General features: G+C 43.0%; 1 protein-coding gene across 1 annotated transcript in view; it reads right to left on the bottom strand.

Moving 5' to 3' along the window:
- The window catches only part of NUP93 (nucleoporin 93), a 130,947-nt gene that overhangs the window by 3,851 nt on the left and 104,756 nt on the right, over nt 1–22,340 (bottom strand). The window contains exons 9-21 of the mRNA XM_065416422.1: nt 18,874–19,006; nt 16,349–16,506; nt 13,333–13,498; nt 12,349–12,442; nt 11,066–11,257; nt 10,663–10,789; nt 10,476–10,548; nt 10,041–10,085; nt 9,128–9,244; nt 8,330–8,448; nt 5,902–6,019; nt 5,445–5,528; nt 3,283–3,411 (exon numbers count right to left, since the gene is read on the bottom strand). Of these exons, the coding sequence (XP_065272494.1) occupies nt 3,283–3,411; nt 5,445–5,528; nt 5,902–6,019; nt 8,330–8,448; nt 9,128–9,244; nt 10,041–10,085; nt 10,476–10,548; nt 10,663–10,789; nt 11,066–11,257; nt 12,349–12,442; nt 13,333–13,498; nt 16,349–16,506; nt 18,874–19,006 (1,555 nt within the window). The remainder of the gene's footprint in view (nt 1–3,282; nt 3,412–5,444; nt 5,529–5,901; nt 6,020–8,329; nt 8,449–9,127; nt 9,245–10,040; nt 10,086–10,475; nt 10,549–10,662; nt 10,790–11,065; nt 11,258–12,348; nt 12,443–13,332; nt 13,499–16,348; nt 16,507–18,873; nt 19,007–22,340) is intronic.

The following is a 22,340-nucleotide window of genomic DNA, read 5'->3' as shown; positions in this document are numbered from 1 at the left end:
ATAAAACTGCAAATAAAAAGAGCCCTGTGGCTTTTTCACTTCATATTTCCTCTGCCAGGAGAATGCCCTTCAGCTGTCCCAAGGAGTTAATAGCAAATCACTGGGCGAGTGTATTACATGGCAGTGACGTGTTAATTAGGTTTTAGCTGCCACTGCCATTAAAACCATGTTTTCCCAGATCGTAATTTGGCTTGCTGTAATCTGTATCGGACTGAAACTTGGCAAACAGACCAGGTCTGGCTGGATAGGATTTTGTTTCTTAATCCATGTCGCCAATTAATTTCATCATTAAATAAATTCCTAAAAATTGCTCTACTTAAAAACCCGGCTATTTAAAAAATATTTTAAGAGGTAGCTTGGCTTTCAACTGGCATTGGGAAAGCTAGAGATGATGATTATTATTTTAATGGAAGCAGGAAGATTGAAAAAGCAAAACAGCGCACGTGTACCACCACTGGTGGTATTCTTATACACCCCATTGCTGTGTGCTCTATATGGATCCAATACAACTCCCTCTGATTTCACTGGAATATGGCTCAAGATGGTCACCCTAGTGGCACCAATGGGCACATTTCAGTGGCGATTAAGAGAATTATGTTCTTCTAACTCAGGGTCCCATTCTCCCCTGAGAAGGAATAACCTGCATGTGGACTGGAAACTGCAAGAAGTGCTACTTGTGACATTTCCTATTAGTTCTCCTGAAGAGAGGAGGGGTCCCTACCACCGAAGAAGCTAAAGGGCTCCAGGGGACAGTTGCAGGTCTCTAGAGATCTGATGAAGGTAACGGACATCTCTGTGAATAACCTTTGACTCCACACTGCTGCCCAGCCTCTCCTCATCTTGCTGAGTCCCCTGGACAATGCTGACAAGAGCCATGCTGCCAGGAGCTTCCCCTAGAATCTCTCCCCGGGCTTGTGTGTTTGTATTTTCCAAATGTGCAGAGGAGGAAGTGCTCTATAGGAACTCATGTTGGCTTCCCCTGCTGATTTGGGTGGGGGAGATTTTGCTGGAGCAAGGCCCCTTCCTTCTCTCATTCCCCCCCCCCATAAGCACCCCAACAACAGTGAAACTGGAATGCCACAGAGCCATCCGGGGGGGTTCTGCATGGTAAGGAGAAAGGGAAGCACGCTAGAAAGCCATTATCTACCTCTCCTTCCATGCCCCAAGGGTCAGATCTGTGGGTCTGAGCTCTTCTTTGCAGAAGTAAGGGGAGAATGGTGGCCACAGTTTTGTGGGGGGTTTTACATCCCCCAGCAAATGTAACTAATTCCACAGGAGGGAGATGTCTTCATTCTTGTGGACTTATGATCAGCACTACTGCCCTCTTCTCCCACAAGTGACTCCACTGAACAGGGCACAGCAGCCACACCGCCCACTGCAATGTCTAATAGTAGGCTCCTGTGGCACAGAAATGGGATGGTACTGAAATAGAAATCCAGTCGTGCCTTTGATCACCACCAAATATCTAAGATGCCATAACAAGGCTAGAAAGCCAGGTAACAAGCTTTCATGCCTGAACTATAGAAGTTAAAAGGATTTTTAAACAAGGAAAATAATCAGCAGCTGTCCACAACTGCAACAGCATAGGAATGCACAGGCTGCTCACTAGACACCTTCACAGCAAAGAAGCTGACATTATAAATGGCTCCGGAAAACATACTGGTTTCCTTCTGTGCAAAGTCCTGCTAGCTAGCAGCTAATCCTGTCAATGATCAGCTTTATTATCCCTGGAGAACCCTGCACACTGCAATGGGACTTGCTGGAGTTATACCTCAGTGGAGATGGCAGAAAACAGAACCTACACAATATGGCACAACACTGTGAAACATGAACAACACACACACAGTCGAAGGAGAGGGCTTCACTTAAAAGCAAGGGACTTTGGAGCTAAGGCTGCCACTCCTCCACCCTTACGGCAGTTCTAGGAGCACATATCATAGGTATTATCTTGCATTATTCTGAGATGGCTTCACATAAGAGTAAGTTAAAAGTGAGGTGACAGCCCAACTGCTAAAAGTCCTTCCTTGCTTCTGCCAGTCTAGGCTACAACTGTTATTGCAAGGCAGGGTTTTGTAGTTAAATAACCTATACAAGTATAGGCTGTACATCAAAGCAAAAAGGTACTTTATCACCTTGATTTTTAAAAAATGTAAACTTCACTCTCTTTTAAATGTATCTATTGTGGAAGAGGTTCTCTCTAATACTGAAATGTGCAAGTCAAGTTATAGTATTTGCCTAGTATGTGATAAACGCATGAAATAAAGCTGGCTATGACCTGAGTTATTAACTCTAAAAGGGGAATTTATTTTTCCCCCAACCAGTTAAATTAAAGGCCGAGTTCCTGTACTCCTTACTCAGGCCTATCCATGGGAGATTTACTTGAGTAAAGACTTCAGGTTTGGTCCCAGTCACAACCAGTAATACTGAAAACTCTCTAGTTCGGTTTAAAGTCTGTTCCTGCAGTGACACATACTGGAGGTTTATTTTGCTGCCCTTGAGTAATTTCTAAATGTTCCTAATGTCCTTCCATGTTTCCTTGGTGTGGAAGTTTGGGATCGGGGGGGTCCCCTAAATCCCACCCGCTCACCCCACCCCACCCAGGTGAAAATGGAAACAAGATCTAGAAATCTGTTTTGCAACATCAGAGACAAAGCACTAACCTAAATGACAGGAGGAGAGGGAGTCCGGTTCTTAACAGTGAACAGTGTAACAGTCAAATCCACTGCATCAATCACTGGGATTCAGTGCATTAGTTATGGGACAATAGCTAATAAAGATCCCATCAATAGGCAAATTTATCACACTTTTTTCTTGATAAGAGGAGGGTACGGGATGTAACTACCTTTTTAAAATCAGCGCAGTGTGATTTACAATGACATTCTTTCCCAACATTAAAGGGTTGAGCCCCCATAAATCTTTGTCCTTACCCTTTTTTTAAAGCCTGCATCCTCACTACAAAGTGGGCGAGCTCAAGCCTTAGTCAACACAGTGCTTAGGCTCTAACTCACGTCCCCAGCCAGGTCAGGTAGCCGAGGCTTAAAGCGCCTCCAAACCCGGGTCAGAGGTTTTTGTGCGTGAGTCACAGGCTAAAACCTGGCTAAGAGCCCAGGTTAACTGCAGTGTAGACATGCCCTAAGCAAGCTGTCTTGTAAGTGAATAACAAGTCAGTCTAAGATAGTGACCATCTGAGGTTTGTTGTTACATACATTTGAGACCCAAAATCTTGAAGAAGAAAAGCATTCAGCAAACATCACTGACCGACGAGAAGGACTATAACCTTACCGAATCTCTATCCTCCATTACACGCTGGGGTCTCGCAGGAGTGGCAGGGCTTGTACCTTTCATCCTCTTGTATTGCGTGAACAAAATATTCATGGTCGCAAGAAGGACCTCAGATAAATTGTGTCTGATCTATGCAAAGAAAAAAAAGAACACAAGGGAATGAAGAGCAGGTCAACCCGGAGTCATTACTGTTAGTAGAAGAGGTCAGAAAGCGGAGCGCTATCTGTTGTCTATACAGGAGGATGTGTTGAGAAATGCCACCTCACAATTAACTTGATTTGAAGATGACTGGGTCATAATGAAGAGAGGATTGTGACTTCAGGTGGGGAATGAGCAGCAGGAGAATATGCACTCTGAAGAAATAAAATATACTGATTTATGGCAAATATCCAAAGAAATGAAAACGGAGGGAAGAAAAAAGTTGATGACCTCAGCAGAACTGCTTCTAAACAGGACAGATTTCCAAGTTTTGCATGAAGACACCACAGATTTGATTTACAAATCTAGGACATGAAGAGTGAAACTGAAATCAGTACCTTTTTCATTCTTAGTACTGTATGATTCACTGCTCCAAACAGAGTCAAGAGATGACAGCAATGCTGTCATGTCAGCATGGGCACAGTCCCTCAGCATTAGGCTGTTATTCAGTCAGTCAGTCTCCTGCTCCTGTATTCATTTCCAAGCTGACAACATCAAGCAAGACATCTTCTTAAAATGTTGGTGTGAGATCAGCTGAACTGGACTTAAAAGGCCAACAAAGGCAACCACTATTCATAGACTATCAGGGTTTGAAGGGACCTTGGGAGGTCATCTAGTCCAATCCCCTGCTCAAAGCAGGATGAATCCCCAGACAGATTTTTACCCCAGATCCCTAAATGGCTCCCTCAAGGATTGAGCTCACAACCCTGGGTTTAGCAGGCCAATGCTCAAACCACTGAGCTATCCATTCCCCCCAGTATTAGAAACTGGGTATTACACTGCAGAGATTGCTTTCAAATGGTTCCAGACACTCTTCTCTGTTAAATACTGATCTAACCCTTCGGTCAAAAGGCTGTGGTTCTTCATTAGTAACAGGTAGGCAGGGAGGATGCTTTACGGATGGGCCATGCACATGCTATGGAATGTTAGAAAATTCCCACTGCGGCTACCATCAATTATGCTGTAGCAGTAAGGATTTTTTTCCCCCCTAAAATTCCGTAGTGTTAGCTATGGGCATGGTGGTCATCTGGATACTAATTTTTGTGCTAAGATGATAGAAAGCACAGTAAAGGTTGCTCAAGACGCTTCATCCTACCACTAACCATCATGATAGGAAAAAAAAAAAAATGGTAGGAAAATCCTTCTTTTACCACCTCAGCTAGTACTTTGAAGGTGGATGAATTTACAAACAAAGAGTCAAGACCCACAATGTTAAACTCTTCGGTTGTATTTGCACCTGTTCGAATCTAAGGCAGTTTGATTACAGGCAAGTGACTTTAGGGCAACATCTACCATATGTATGAGTCAGGAAGGAATCAATAAATTCTAAGGCTTGAAGGGAAATGTCATTCATTCATTCACAAGCCTTTCATCTACAAGTTCACTTAGCAACAAAAAACGATTATGCTATTAAAAATCCTCTTCAATATATTTTAAGATTACATCTAACATTTGATATAAGGTTCAAAAGTAAGTGCTAGGGAGGCTTTGCCCCTGGCATGTCAATTTCAATGGACAATTTCCCAGGGTAATTGCTGCAGCTGCAAACTAGTTATAATTTCCTTTAGTTTGGAAGGAAAGAAACCCACGTTCCCTCACATGCTGAGTGGCTGTTGAAAGCATCGAGGGCCCAATTCAATACAAATGTTGAAACTTTTCAAATACATTTTCTGAACTCGGTGTTAGAACTCACAAAACATGGTGTGGACGATTCCAAACAGATCCAGTTCCACAAAATGGATACCAAGTTCTGAGCTTTCTAGTGCCTGATCTTAATGCTGCACGGAGGAGCCCTAGTGGTGTAATGGAAAACGTCGCGCTCAAAGACTAGAATATAGAATTAATCTGGACCTGATCAATAATATTTCCAGTTACAAACTATAAAACGGCAAAACTACAGGGCTCTTCCACTTCTCTGGCAAGACAGAAATAGCAAAAGGTTGAAGGCATAAGGCGTTGCTTACTTCATCGCTGAAATTTCTGAAGGCAGCCACCCTCTCTTCCACACAGTCTTGGCTCAGGGGCACAAGCTTTAGATGTTCAATAATCTACAAAAAGGAGAGCAGGAATAAAAGTAGGCTAAGTAACAGGTTTGTAATTTTGAAATGTTTGCAAAGAACTCGATTAAATAACTGAATTGTACCCGATTACTCTATTAGACAGCATTTTACCGCTTACCCATTCATTGATGTAGCATGAACATTTTGTTCCGGGGCTACAAACTGTCTCCAGAAAAAAATCTTCCTGATGATCAGATTACAGGAAAGAAATACACTTTTTAAATTCCTGTATCATCACTGCACCTTTTAACTCATTCAATGTAAGATCCCATGACACTTTTTTATTGTTTTAAGTGGTGTTACATGAAATGCTTTGGGTTTACAAGGGCATCGGTAAGTCTGTGCTTCAAATGGAACTTACATCAAAGGCCCTGTCAATGTGACCGGCATGATATTCATCAAAAAATGTGATCAAGTCTAACAGAAGGTAGAATGTGGAGTCAATGGATTTCTTTGTACTTATCCCTTGAGCTTTATACCTGAAAGAAAAAAAAGTGTTTACAATTGTACTGTGCAAAACGGCATCCACTTATAGACATGAGTTCCTAACTTGCAATTCCTTGGAAGTTCAGGCTTGAAGCAAAAAGACAACAGCATCTACCAACAAAAAGACAGCTTTCATTTCTCTTAACTAGAACAGAGTTTCTGGCAGCTTTCTCTTTGTCTCACTTTAATTATTTCTCTCACTCCTAATTCTTACTCACAAATAAAATGTGTATTTACATCTACATTGCTAATGTTTCCATATGCAAGTGACAGCTGGCCATGGAAACTGGAATCCTATTTATCTGAAGGGCAGGTGTTGTGTAAGCATCTTTAAAATACTGTTTATACAGCATAGTTACCTGTGAAACTTGCTGCCTTGGGATATTCAGGCAAATACCTTAGTAAGACTTTTAAAAGGGCTAGACACTTATGAATATTATTTCTAGCTATACTACCTAGAACAGAAATACAAAGGATACCAATCCTCATTCTTTACATTCTGAACAGATTGCCAACAGGGTCTGGCTCTCTTCCCCACTCCAGTAGTACAGTGCAGTTGGTCAAGTGCATTATATAGACTTTGAACCGTCCGTCCTCTGATGCATCTTGCATTAGCCATTCTTTGGGACAGAATACCAAACTAGATGGACATTTGGTCTATTCTGTATATGGCATGTCCTCTGTTCCCGTGAAATGATGCAAGAACGTGATCACTGGCCCAAGTGCTGCTTGTGTCACTAAAACATTGTCCACAATACATAAGCTGAAGAAAAGCCCTATACAATAATTAAATGGGAAACAGAAACCCATGGCCTAGTCAACTGTCCTGAACATTAGGAAGCACAAGGTGGGGAGAAAAAGCAGAAGTGGCTGATCTAGCCAATGATGGTGTGGCTATAAAGCAGTACTATAGAAAAAGTCATGTTTAAAAATCTCCCTCAGAGACTGAAACTAGCTATTAAAGTGATACTGTAGACTGTTAGATCATAAATTCTAACCATAGGCTTCATTTTCCTTGACGGCTGCTGAGTGATATATCATATTAAGTCAATATAGTACTAATTTTCACTCTTGTTTTAACCCTCACTCTCAGGAGATAGGATAGATTGAAATAGTGACCTGAAAATGTCACTTTTCAGTAAAGAAAGTCAAAGGTATCAGGCTAAAACTCAACACATCATTTATATGTTTTCTCATTTTAAAAGACAGAAATGCTTGGAAATTTGCTTAGTTTATTTTATTTATTTTTTGCACATCAGAAGGTACTATGGTAAGAATTAAGAAATTTTCTAAAAGTACTAGGATTTTCCTTTATTGAAACACAGGAATTCCCATACTTCATCAGAAGCATGACGTATAATATCCTGTTTCTGACAACAGCCCCTATCAGATGTTTCAAAGGAAGATGTAAAAATGGGACTATTTTGCAACAACATGCCCATGAGAGCAGTTTACTCCGAACCCCAGAAAGTTGGTGGCGCATGAAGGCTGAAGTCCCTTATAAATGTTTATCCAAATTAGTGTATTGTAACAGCAAATGACAATCTTACTGTTCATATAAACATCTTTCTTTTCTGATTCCTATAATGCTCTTTATCTCAATAACATCTCGTGGCAGCAAGCCCCACTGGTTCACTTCATCTTCTGTAAAACGTTCTTATCCGTTTTGAGTTTAAATCTGTTGCCTTTTTAGTCCAAATGCTATTTTATTAAAACAGCAATGAAACAAACCTGGTTCTTGGAAAACAAAGTTTTCAGGATGCTAACCTCCAACACTTCCCTCTGGTCTCCAATTCTCTCAGAACAGCCCCAGTCATTAAAGCTTATTCTTAATTCAACTTTAAGTTAGTGGGTTGCACTACCACTAACTAACAATCACTACTAACTAATTTGCCTAGGGAAATTTCATTAAAAATTCTCTTTCTAAAATATACAACTAATTATATTTATTGCTGTCTAGATTATATCTCTCTCTCCGCCACCCTCCTTCCTTTCCAGTAATATTGCAGGTCGCCTTTTCTGATTTGACCAAGGGTAATAGATCTTGCTTCTGTCAAATTCATCTGACCAGGAACACGAGATTACATTTTCTGTGTGTGTAATATACAGTAATTAAAAGCAGGGCAGGGCAAGTTCTGCCCCTTCTCCGTTGAAAACATCAATAAGGACACTGCGCAAGCCAGCATGACAAGGTCAAGAAAACCCTCAGTGTACTGACTGTCAGAGGTGTAGGAACCTGAACTGGAATGGTCAGGTACACTCTAGTCACTTCACAGTCTCAGAGATCCAACTTCCAGTCTTACCTCTCTGCAATGGAATGTGCCATATTCTTCAGCCTCTCTTTGTTAGACTGGGGGGTGCTGATCTGTGGAACCACGGGACTGAGTAATTTATTCATCAGTTCTAATACCTTATCTGGATTCTGTTGAATAATAAAAATACATGAAAGAAAAAGCAATGTTGCAGAGCCTGGCTATTGCACCTTGTGAAAAAATGTAAAAGGGCCTGATCCTGGGGGTGCTGAGTGTCTCCCCATTGAGAGCAGAGATAGGTAATAATTGAGTGCCCAGTTAGCTAGCCATCTGTTAGATCAGAAAATTGGAAAATCACATGGCATTCCATTCCCTATTAAACAGCTGGCTACCACACCATTCTCTTTGACTTCGGATATATTTCAATAGCAAAATAAGTGTACCTACAGCAATAAAGGCCCTATTGTTTTAGCCTTGTTTCCAAATGCTATTTCAATTAAATATGAAGAACTGGGTAAATTACTTTGTTGGCCAGAACAATCTTACTCTTGGAAACAATTATTTGAAATGTGGATTGTATATCGATCAGGAACTTAGACTGCTTAAGGACCATATAGCTAAATCCCAGTATGGGTTGGATGTTAAGATCCAAGTCCTCTTTGCTTTACTCATGAGTCACCTCAGTAAAGCCAATGGAACAGCTATAGAATGAGATGAGCAAGATTTGGGCTTAATATTGTCAAGACAGTTCACGTTCTGAGATTAAAATAACCTTCAAATCAACGTTGATGTATTTTAAAATAAGATGAAATAGGTAGATATGGATGGCAGCTATGAGAACACATTTACCTTTGCAAGGTCGTAAAGTTTTGCAGCTTCTTCAAATAATCCTTTATTTTCTGCCGCTGAAGCAACTTTGTTAATAATAGGTTTTGTGTCACTAGTAAACTTGTCTATCACTCCTGGCTGATGAGACAAGACAAATGGGGAGGAAGAGGGGGGGAAAGCATTTGAAATCAGACAGTATTTAAATTCCTGGAATATTCTGTCAAGGCAATGTCAGATTGTGGTTAGAATGGACTGCACAATTCCATGGGAACAAATAAGAAGGCCACATTAAAAATAGAAAGAGCTCTTGTAAGAGAAGAGTTCTCCAACTGGGGAGTGAGCACTGAGATATCAGCTGTTTCTAATTTATTCAAAATGACCCAGATATGAAGTGAATGAGTATATATAGTCCACATTAACAACGGGAAAAAAAAAATTCACAGGCCATTTATGGGCGCAGCCTCTCGTTTATTATGTAAGCCTTCTTTAACCCAAAACCTAAATCCAACGCCAAAATCTTGGCTGTTGATTATAGAACAGATGAAATCCTGGCCTCACTGAAGTCAGTTGAGAATTTTGCCATCGAATTCAAGAGAGCCAGAATTTCACCCTATGCCTTGTCTCTTTAGATATATACTTTAACTATATCCTCTTTTCATTCTAGACCCCTTGTTATTTGCCTTCCTCCTTGCCAACCATCACCCCTTCACATTTACGCAGCTCACTGATCATTTTGCAAAATGACTTTGTGCTTGCAGCAATAGTCTGCATGCAACTACGGTATTAGATTAGCTGTGAAAAAAAATGCAGGAAAGCCAGAAATAGGCTCGAGAATAACTGTAAAATCATCTTGTGTGCACGCGCACACCCCCACCCATACCCAGAGAATGAGATACATATTGTATCATATCTATACAAAACGCTATCAACTCACCTTCCTACTGCCATCATTCTCCAGCTTCCCCAGAATCATATCGAACTACAGGCACACACAAAAAATAAGAAAGAAAGGAAATTAACTGCATACCTACTGCAACACACTTGGTAGTAGCCTAAAGTTTCAGTCCTGAGTATACCACAAACAGAGCACTCAGTGAAGCCAAGATTTTTATTTAAAATACATAAAAATGCAAACACCTCTGGTGCTGTATTAAACTAACACCAAACATATGGTCATATGGCCTTTCTGATATATGGATCTGTTCTCCATTGATGCACGCATGTAATGGGAGAGAAACAGACCATGAGAGAAATTAGCTGTCTCACACCCATTTGGCGTAAGTAGTGCACAAGGCCTTGACTTGGCCTTCTATAAAGGGGTGAATTTCACTTTAAGTGAGAAAGGGAGAAAACGGTTACCCAAACATACCTCTCTGCTCTCGATTACTAGCTCACTAACACAACGCAAGAACATGTTCTCTCCTTGGCTATCCTTCTCATTCCTGCAAAATACAAACAAAACAAAAGAAAAAAAAATCTGTGTGTTTCATAGACCTTCTATGGTTATTACTGAAGTAATATAACTATGCTGCTGAATTTTAGATGCAGGCTCCTACCTGAGAAAGTAAAAATACTGCAGTGCTTCCCTTGGGTCCGTTGACTCAAATTTACGGGTGTAGAGCATCAAAAGGCGAACAAAATTAAGGCGCCTCATGCCGGGAGGGTCACCGGCTTCATGACTTACTGGGATATTGGAAATAACATGGACCAAAACAAGATTTCTTAGCATCAGACATTTTGGCACCATCATACATTAACCTAAAGATCAAAGCAGTGTTTCATCCAAGACATTCACTCACTCTCTGAATATCTAAACAGACCCCCACGGTTAACCCTTAGGGAATGCTGGCATGCTTCACTGTTGGTTCAAATAACGGCTTAGGATGGATATGTCCACCTGCAGTCTCTCCAGGGTTAAAGGCCAGGGCTTAATGGTAGCGGGAAGCATGCAGGACTTACACAGCTGTGCGCTCTGCCCAGAAGATTTCAGGAGCAGCTTTAACTCAAAGAGGACCAAAGCAATGTGAACAGCGTGACAACGCAAGCGCTCCATCCGGAAGAGAAAAGCAATTGCAGCTTCAAACTGGGCTGTCAAGAACAATACTTGGAAGTAGAGAAGCGGCTGCTGATTCACTGCAAAATGCGATTCGCCTGAGGAAAGAAACAGACCCGTGTGAGTGAAGAGGATTTTGCAACTGGGATCTGGGACAGTAGGCGCTTCCTGTCACAGTACATCACCATTGTTTACTCACTCCACGTGGAAATAAACACACAAGACAAAACAGAATATCTAATCATACATCTCTGGCTTATCTGTAATTGCCCATTGCACGTATATCATGAAAGGTTGCAGCAGAACGATGTATTCAGCAGAAGAGAACACAGTTACTCATCCTGAAAGGAGTCCTTCTTCTCCCTCCTTACAAAGATGCCTCGATGGGGACAGATTCTCCACTGTCTTGAACCTTGTGTCAACATTTACCCCTGTGCAAAGCAAGTGCAAAACACCACCAGATCAGAATTCTCCACCCACTCGCAGCACCGGTAGTGGTTTACACTCTCTCTGCACTCCCTGTACAAGGGTGTAATAACACATGTGCAGGGCAGTGGAGAATCAAGCCCTACATTTTTTCAGCAGTCAGAATGACCAGATGAATTTTGAATACAGGCATCTGGGGGAGGAACTGGACACTCTCACCTCATCGCTCGCCCACTCCCAAAACCTTCCAAAGTGGAAATGGCCACGATTTATACAGCCAAGCTCCTGCCATATTCACTAGTTTGAGGCTTCAGTGAGTAACTTGGTATTGTAACCTACGGGCAGTAACTCAGGGGTTCAAGTGTTCAGACAGATGTTGGAAAGAAAGACATTCCTGCGACCGAGAGAGACTCCATTTTCTTCCTTTGATTCCAGCAACTGGCAGCTCTACTAGAAGGGTTTAGCAGATCCAGGAAGAGAGAAAAGGATCTGTAATTAGGAACGACACAGCACAAGGGACTCCAGCTCTGGACAGCGTATGGGTGTTAATTACCTGGACTGTTGAAAAGGCATATGAACCATTCAGCAGTTCTTATGAAATCTGCTCTTCCTCTCAGGGAGTAGCTGTATCTGAGGGCTCTCAGAGACTCAGAAGTAAGCTGAAGTGTCTAACTGGATTTTAGAGTTTACATAAGAAGTAGAAAGTGCTTTAAGCAGAGGCTGAACCCCAGCAGAAGAGTCAGTCCCACAAAAGCTCCCTTACCATAGTCTTCAAGCAGTTGTTTCTGGAATTGCGATAACGTTAACCTGTCCTGGGGGGAGCTGGTACCATCAACATCAAAACACACCTGGTTCAGCTAAACACAAAAAAGGAGAAACACGGACCTTTAAGTAACTTTCTCCTACATGATGGAGGCAATTGAGAAGTGCTCTTCCAGGAGCTGACCAATGGTCAGAAACTGGACCTAAGTTAAATCAATTGCTGGAGCATGAAGATATCAGAAAGAAGAATAGCAGAATTCCATCTCGACACACCTTAGGATTTCTTCACAGTTGTGCGTGCAATCAAATGAAATCCATGGGGCACAAGCCACCGATAATAATGACAATATTTTGCATTTACACGGCAAACTCGCTATTCTAATTCCTTGGCTTCCATATAGGAGGAGAAAATACCCAAATGACCAGTATTTACCCATATTTCCTCCGTGGAACCCCCAACACTGTAGAGAGAGATTCACATTTTCTTCTTCTCTCAACTCCCAGGCCAACATTTCAGCCAAGATCCATCCAGGAAGGATGAACTGTAAAGGACCTCTTTGCAACAAGTTAGTTATGCTCCTTAATCAGCTGAAGGGAATTGCTGTTGAGTGAGGAGAACCACTCTCTCCCCACAGAAGACAAGTACGCTGCCTTCACACTAATGTCAGCTCTGGTGGCACAGGAAATGACAGACTGGAGTTGGGACAGGTTTCTACCACCATTTTGCCACCACAACGGCCCTAAACCATGTCATTTTAATGTATCAGAAAGACCTAAGATTGGAATGTACTGGGAGGTAGAATAACTCTGTGTAACACTGGAGGAAGAGCCACCCCTTCCTCACCTTCCAACAGCTGTAAGTACATGGAGGTCAGATCCTCATCTAGTGAACCTCAGTGAAGATCGCTGAAGTCAATGGGCCAATGCTGATTTACACCAGCTGAGAATGTGGCCTATTGAATCCTAGTACTGAAATCACACTTACCTTTAGCCAAAGATAATCTTCTGTTTTGTCAGCAACTTCACTCTGGTTATCAGCAATGTCACACCGGCCTATGATACAATAAACAGCTCTTTTGTACGGGTCTGTATTGTTCCTCAGGGCTCGTCTGTAATGGAGGCGAAGCTTGTTTTCAGTGGTAGGGGACAATCTAAAATATAAAATAAAACAATTATACAAGAAGCCTCAGAACACCTACAAATTCCAACCTTCTCCCTGTTAGAACACTTTGAAACAGATAAACACATGCAGGGTACAGGTTCACAGGCACGAGTGAAATGCATGTAAATGTCTGATTGGGAAACACACATTGCAAGGCAATCCTTGCACTTATCACTTATGATTGCAAATAGATAGATAGATAGATAGATAGATAGATAGATAGATAGATAGATAGATAGATAGATAGATAGATAGATAGATAGATAGATAAGCATTAGAGCTGCAGATTTGTCATGGCGAAAAATCATGGAGTGGTCAGGGTAACTTTAGTAAAAGTCACGGGTTTAGTGAATGCTCCGTGAGTTTTGATAAAAAATGCCCTGACAAACGAAATTCAACTATACCTCTTCAAAATCCTAGCACTCCAGTGTTGCCCTCCTCCACCACGGCCACTGCCGCCTCCTCAGCACGCCGAGGGGACACTGACCACCCGCAGCAGCACCCTCCACCCTGACTCTGAAGCCCTAATCCTGGCCTGGTAAGGGCCCAAGGAGGGGAAGGGGGCACTGGAGAGTTAGCCCTCCCTCGCAGTCACCTTGGGCTGTGCCTGGCTTCCCATTCCGGGTGTTGTGACCTGGCGCACAGGGTTACAGCGCTGCTCAGGTTTGCCCCGGCCACCCTTCCATCATGATGGAGGGGCGGCCAGGCCAAATTTGAGGGAGTGCGCCAGGCCGCAGTGCCACTCACTCAGATTTAGCCCAGGCGCCTTCCACCTCTCCCAGCAGTTGTGACAGAGGGGTGGCAGGGCCAAACCTGAGCGGCGCTGTGACCCCATACACCAGCTTGCAACACCCAGAGTGGGGAGGTAGGCCCAACGGGACACAGGAGCCAACTCTGTGGTGTGAGTGCGGGGTGAGCTCCATCTTCGACACCCCTCCACACAGGGCCAGTGGGATGACCCACACAGAGTATTCCCATGCAGAAGTTACGGGCAAACAGAGACGTCACAGCATCTGTGACTTTTTCACCACCATGGCAAACCTGCAGCCCTAGTAATGCTAATGTCATTTGCATAACATGTAAAAAGCACTTTTCTCCCCCTCAAATTAGCTAACACACACACACACACACACACATATATATATTTATATTAGATGAATGGAAAGACTTTTGAAAAAACACCAAAATGGAAAATTAGAGCGAGCAGTTTTAAGAATGCGTTTATATCGCGTTATGTGGGTATCAACTATTTGGACCGGAGGCTACATCACCTCTCCCACTTAATTATCAGTCACACAGGTCAATGGGAATACTCGGGTGAGTAAACATTACTCAAGCAAGTAAGGATTTGTTGTATCAAGCCCTTTATGAGGGGCACTGTTTCATCTTTATTGTTAAATATTACCACAATGTGTTCTATGACGTGTTTTCCTTAGAGAAAAACCTAGAGTCAAACCAATAAAAATGAAATGCGCTCTCTTGTTTGTCAAGTCTGTAGCCAGAGCACATTTTTATAGCTGTAATAAAGTCAGACAAAATCAATTATAACATATAGTATTAAAATGTTTGTAATAGAAACAATGATAGATTCTTCGCCAAGGTTTCTGGAACAGTAATGCTATAATGTGCACTGTTTCAGATTTTATGAGAATTAGACTAGTCTATGAATCCATCTACATTAGGCAAGAAACAAATATAAAACTTGACTAACGGCATTTGTAGCATTTTTCATATTTATTCTTTTAGACCTGGATCCTGCAAGAACGTATGCACTTGAGTAATTTTACACACACAACTAGTCCCACTGTGCTCAATGCATTTGCAGGACTGCGGCCTTAATTTGTCGTAATAATTCTGTCACAAGGGGGAGTGAGACACAGAGGGTATGTCTACACTGCAGTAAGAGACCCATGGCAGGCCTGGGTCAGCTAACTTGGGCTCATGGGGCTCGGGCTGTGGTGTAGACGTTCGGGCTCTAGCTGGAGCCTGGGGTCTGGGACCCTGCAAGGTGGGAGGGTCCTAGAGCCCAGGCTCCAGCCCAACCCCGGAAGTCTACACTGCAATGAAACAGCCCTGCAGCCCGAGCCCTGCAAGCCCAAGTCGGCTGGCATGGGCTAGCTGCGGGTGTCTAGCTGCAGTGTCGACGTACCCTAAGGGGCTCATGTGCCAGCGGTGATGCTGACCTGTGCCCGGTTTCCCAATGCCCTCAGTTCCTCAGGTCCTGTACAGCATACCAACACAGGGTCACTCTTACCAGCTCGTCTCTGCTCTCAGAGACCAGATTACGTCTCTCAAATTCCAGCAGGACTGGCTCTAAGTCACCTGCACTCTGTGAAGTGATGGGGAAGGGGGGTATATGAGAGGGAGAACAGGCATAGGTCAGATCTGAGGCTTGAATCCCTTTACAAGGCCCGGTTCATCCTGTAAAAAAATACCAGTTTCCTTTGCTGCATGGCTAATCATGTGAAAACAGTCACAGCAAAGAGTAAAATATAGGGGTTATGATAGAGAAGATCTTTGATCTATCAAGTCCAATATCCTACCCTGATCTAAAAAAATGCATCATATATTAAAAAATTGAAGCTATAACTAGTAAATTAGTTTTGAAGTGTAAATTCCTGCATCTTTTCAAACTCTCTCTCTCTGTGGAGGTTTCTAGACTTCAAAGCCATGAACTAAAAATGTTAAAACTTCTTATGTGTAAATTAAATAGTCAACGCACACATTAGCCAGCCATTTTCACAAGACGAGACCTCAGGGTTTCATTTTCCTCCCAAAGCATTAACCTTACTCCACAGCGATTTTTCACCGCACATAGATTTTTCCCAGCTGACAATACCTTTTATCTTTACTGTGCATATACTCCTGGAACCAGGTTTTAAACTCCCCCAGCTGGTGCTGTGCCCGATTCACCACGTGCAAAGCGGCGATTAAATCTCCACAGCGCATGCAATAGTAAATCAACGCCCAAACAGGATGGCCTTCCACCTCCCCATCCTGGAAATAAAGGAAGACTTTTACAATAGAACAGCAGCTTGCACAATACTTTGATTTATTTGTCTTTATACGCGCCAACCACCTAGTTCATTTTGTTTCAGCAAAATACTCAAGTTCTCCCTCGTACTCAGTACTCCATTGACTTCAGGCAGAATTCCATTTGTGTAATAAAAATGCAGGATCAGGCCCACTTGATTTAAGTTCTGGGGAAGCTGTGTGTGTCTGTGGATATTAAAGAATATCCTGCTTTTAGTTCCCTCTCTCCCGCATTTTCCCCTCTGGGTGAGAACTCTCCAATCATACTAGTAGCATCTATACATTTTTTTTCCGGGGACTTGCACTGACCACTTCACTTTGCTGGGAAAAAGCATAAACCAGCCAGGTCTGTGGCACCCAATCGCAAAAGTAGTGACATGCTTAGTTCCAATGGGATGAGCAGAAGAGGACGACTGGGCAGTCTGCTGTTAGCGCATGCCTGTGTGCACTCTCCAGGGCTGTGAAGGAAGTGACTCTTTATGCTTTCCAGCTGCATGATGTCACAGTGACAGAGGGAATCAATGGGACGGGAACAGAGTCAGTAACTGTGTTCTGGATACACATCTACTCTCTTTGCTCACTATTTATTTTGGCACTTCTAGGCCTGGAACTGGCCAGGCCTCATCTATCTTCCAATAGAAAACAGAATTATTAGAGCTGTGTCAGTCCCAGGATATTAGAAAGCCAAGGTGGGTGAGGTAATGTCTTTTATTGGACCAAGCTTGTCTCTCTCACCAACAGAAGTTGGTCCAACAAAAGCTATTACCTCACACACCGTCTCTCTCTCAAAGGAAAGAGAGGCATTCAGAATCTTCCCACTGCACAGTAGCTAGCCAGTAGGTACAGAACAGCAGGTTCAAATGCTCCGTTGAACTGCTTTTTTGTACCTTTCTACAGCAGCACTCTGCAGCTAAGATCACCACATCCTTGAGCCCACGCTCAAGGTTAAGAGAACAGGCACAAAAGCTCCGAAGGGCTTGGTGATGGAAAGAATAAATATTTTTATTGACTATAATAAGTGATGTGCTAAGCTATTTGCTCATCCATATACCTATACATGATTTCATGCTGCTGGCAGCCATCGCGAGGCTCTATCTGAGCTCCTACGAATCACCCACTAGCCACATTCTTTTACTTCTACTGGATTATTTGGAGCGCTGAGGTTCATTCTCCTCGCTCGGAAGGGGACCTGGCTGGGGAGAAGATACACCCAACTGCGGACAGGGACAAAACAAAAACCCTAAAATGAATTCCAACTTCAAGCGGATACAAAGCTTTAGCATACGGAAGCCATAAATATAAGAAAGGGTTCACTTTGGACTATTCAATAGGAGGTAATTCTGTAAAGAGAGCCCCCTTTCCAATTATTGTCAGTTATTCGGATTTTATTTAAAAGGTGATCTCAGAAACTTGTCAGCTGCAGAAAACAAAGTTCCAGTTGCAAAAATTGAGGTTATTCTCTAGCACAGATAACAGAATAGGGAATTACATTTCCTGCTCTTCATTCAGAGGCTGATCCAAAGCCCAATTAAGTCAATGTAAGTTGTTACAAAGGGCTTTGTTTGGATTAGGCCATAAAGTATTAGTGATGCTGTTACTGGTGGGAAAAAACATTAAACTTGGGTCTCAGCAGGTCAGCAAAGAATGAGCTGAATTTCAACTATTTTGATTCCAATTGTCTGTATTTGCAAATCTTTCATCTGATTTTTGACAGGGTCTCAACCCAGCCTCCCTAGTTGCACCTACAATTTTGCGGTTCACGTAACTGTTGGCACAACTTTGCACTTACAGTTATGGGTGGGTGGAGCTGGTTTGGGTTAGATTGCTGAATACTTGATTTCTGCCTGTGCTTCAGGTTCAGCAGTTAGACATCTCAATAGCAGCAACTGTGCCAGCACAGCATTATGGGTGCAAAGTCGTGCCCAAAATTACTTGCACCTGCAATCTGCAGCAGCAAAAAGAAAACTGCTTTTTATATGTTTAAATTTAGCCCTTTAAAACTACAGCTGTATGATTTTTCTATCTTAAACAGTTGGATATATTTGAATGCTCTTTTAAGAGAAAATTCTAACATGCATAATTCTAAGGCTTAAATATAGAAAATCACCATTTTGTAACTGTTTCTAAAGCAAGTCAAGTGATTTCCATCTACTATACTCCATTTTACCAATGAACTGTTACTGTTATTCAGGAGGGGGAAAAAGAGAGCACTGCCTAATGCAATCTAAATAAAATAAAATCATCAGGGCGTTGCATTGGCATCTTGCCTACACTAGTGTGAAGAAGTGTGCGATAGCACTTTGGCTGTATCAGTAACGGTACTGCACATACCTGGAGACCGGGGACAGGTGCTGGGAGTTTGATATTAAGGAAACTGCAGACTAGTTGGTAGGTCCCAGGTACTCCACCCAATTGAGCCTGGTGTAAGTTTCCAAAGACTGTCACCAAAGTATAATTCTTGTAACTGTAAGAAAGCATTTTAATAAAGTAAAATACAAGCCCTGCAAAAAGCCCATGACTTTTCCTGTTCAACAGAGCCATCTATCTTTGAGTGAATTACTATGAAGTGCAAACACTATCGTAGGGGCAACACGATCCCTGGAGTTATGGTCCTTAATGTAGATGTTTGTATGTGGAAATCATTTGAGAAATTGTACATTTTGAAGTTCCCACTGCACTACAGCTCAACTCTCATGCTAGCAAAAAACAACATTTCCATCTAACGATGCTAACTAGCACAAAATAACATTTAAAATGCCATATACATGCTCTCGCCATCTCTGTGATGGAGAAATGATAAATAAGACCCTACTTGAATTGCGGGATGCTCGTCAAATAATTGTGAGTTGCGGACAAGACGTGAAAAATTGTGGAAAAGTAATAATGGACCTTTGGAAATAATTTGGAAAAGCCAGAGAAAACCTATTTGTTTAAGAGATGATATTTGCTGGAACGAGGGTTACCATACGTCCGGATTTTCCCGGACATGTCCGGCTTTTTGGGCCTCAAATCCCCATCCGGGAGGAAATCCCAAAAAGCCAGACATGTCCAGGAAAATAGGGAGGGAGGGGTCGTGGTGCTCAGCCGGGGGCCGGAGCCGCTGGGGCCGGCGGTGCTCGGCGCTGGGGCTGCCGGGGCCAGGGCGGGCCGGAGCCGCTCGGCTGGAACCAGGGCTGGCGCCCCAGGGCCCGAGCCGAGCCGGGCGGGAGACGCCGGGGCCAGAGCCTCTTGGCCTGGGCCAGCCGGCCGCCGGAGGGAGCCGCTCGGCCAGGGGGGCCGGACTGGACTGGGCCGCGCCCTGCCCCAGCTTACCTGCTGCCTCCCTGTTTCAGGCTTCCCGCGAACATTTGATTCGCGGGAAGCAGGGGAGGGGGAGAAGCAGGGGGGTGGAGCGTTCAGGGGAGGGGGCAGAGTTGGGGCGGGGACTTTGGGGAAGGGGCGGAGTTGGGGTGGGGTTGGGGGAGGGGAAGGGGCAGAGTTGGGGCGGGGCCGGGGCCCCGTGGAGTGTCGTCCTTTTTTTAAATTAAAATATGGTAACCCTAATGGAACAATATAAACACTCAAGTATTATGTTATGTCTGCTAATTTTTTTTGCTAAGCAGACATTATGCTGCAACTATATTACAGTCACTAATGCGTGGAACTGACAGCCGGAGCCCCGCCATTGTCAGCTCGGATAAATGGGGTTCTAGTGGACTAATGGAGAAAAAAAAAAAGAGTGTGTTGCAAACCTCAAAATATATGCAAAATTGTGGAGTGTGCAAAGCAAGCTAATTAAAATCAAAACTGCGATGGAAGCCTAACATTGTGGGATCTGCAATTTCCACAATACTGCGAATTAAGTAGGGCCTTAATGATAAGCTTCAGAGACATTGACTTACCATAAGGGAACCACAGGGGAAAAAGAGAATTTAGATGCAAAGTCTCTAGACACAGGAAGTGGATTTGAGAACACTTCTACAGGAAGCAGTGAAAGTAATTCACCGAGGCAAGCTAATAAAAAACTCTCCATGTACTGAAACTACAGGGAACGGGCCGGAATATGAGTTAAAAAACTGTAGCAACACTGTATGGATGGCTGGGACAGACAAGCTCCTGCTTTTTCCTTCAGCCAATAATGAACTAATGAAATTCAACAGCCTTCTAGCTAGTGTGCAAGCTACAGAAAACCAGGCTAGAAGACGAATATGTGAGACTGAAATGCATGTGTGAAAAGCTATGCTAAATTTAGTAAAGTATCAGAGTGGCACCTCGTAGGAACTCTAGAGTTATGGTTGAGTTAAGTATGTGTTCCTCAGGGTTTAAGATCACAGATGTCTGCTGTAAATGACCTGACACAAGGCCAGCTGTGAGTGACTTCAATTTACCGAAGGCATACCTGAAGGGGTGGTGGGGCATGATGACTCCAGCAGGGAAAGTTCACTCTCATAAGGGTCTGCTTTGCCAGTAGGCCAATTCATGGCAAATAAAAATTAATGCTGCAAAGCATGTTAGTTGGGCTTTAAAAATAGTAAGCCTGAAGGGCCTCATTTCAAAAACGGTGCGAGAAAAAAATGTGTATGCAACTGCATGCCTGCTTTATGCTTGCAGTTAATGTGGCTGTGATCATTTACCAAGCTGGATACTCAGCGAATTGGGTTAAGACCCGAATTGGCCTGTTGTGCATTGCTAATGCTGAAGAATTTGTAGCAGAGGATTCTTCTGATGTGTCAATTCATCTGGAAACAGATGGGCATGCTGCCATGAAGCCCTGAGTGATAATGAGCGACAGCGTACTGATGAGGCCTGGCAACCAACTGTTCGTGGTCAGGAGGCTATGATGGGAGGGGAAAACACCTCATCCCAACGTACTGTATCAGGCCCCAGTGCCTCAGCAACCCCTATACAAAACTGGAGTAGGTTATATCTATTGTTTGCTCTCTACGATCATACTTTCCAGCTAATGTCATGATGGCAGCTGTTGGAAGGAAGGACACTCTCATAGTCAGCTCTGTGATTGCACATGCAATGAACAGTTCAGCTTTTGTAATGCTCAACACACAGTCAGTGGAATCTTGCATTGAATCCTAACTTTGTGGGCACTCTACCTGCTGCTGCAGTTGTTCTATGCACGTAACTGTGCACACACCTTGTTCAAGCTCTGACAGTTTGTGCTATTTGCTGGGACTGATGATCTGTGTCTGGCCTAAATTCCATCAGACTCTCTATGGCCCTCTTCCCTACAAGCAAACTGACAAAACGCTGGCTATTGATTTACCGGTGTTTTCACGCCGTAACTTGGAGAGGCAGGTGGGAAAACAACAGGCTTCATAATCATTAGGAACAAACGCATTAGTGGGTTTGTTCATGGCCAACTTAAATTTTGCAGGACTTCTACTGCAAACACACACAACAGAAAACAGGTCATGTCTAGCTCCTTTTGCAGTCTCACAAGCACGGAGTTATGAAAGCATTCCCTCCCTCGCCCCTTTCCATAGGTTTCAGCTGCAGTGTCCTGCAATTTCACACCAAAAAAAGAAAAATGTTCAGGGTCACTGCATGAAAAGGAAGGAGAATTGCATTTACACAACTTTTCAGCAAAGCATGCTCACCACTTTCACCCAGCTCTAGTTTCTAGTATCTCCATGTCATTAGCATCCCGAAGGGAATGAAGAAGAGGGAGACTTTATTTTTATTTTTTTTAGGCGGGGATAATTTATCTATTTCAATTAGTTGTATTATGTCCAGCGCCTGTTTGCCACTGTGACAAGTACATAAAGAGTGACAGGAAAGGAATAATAAAGAGTGGTTATGTCTTC

Source organism: Emys orbicularis, chromosome 14, assembly GCF_028017835.1.
Source record: "Emys orbicularis isolate rEmyOrb1 chromosome 14, rEmyOrb1.hap1, whole genome shotgun sequence".
Lineage (NCBI taxonomy): Eukaryota > Metazoa > Chordata > Testudines > Emydidae > Emys > Emys orbicularis.
This window is presented reverse-complemented; position numbering and strand designations above follow the sequence as displayed.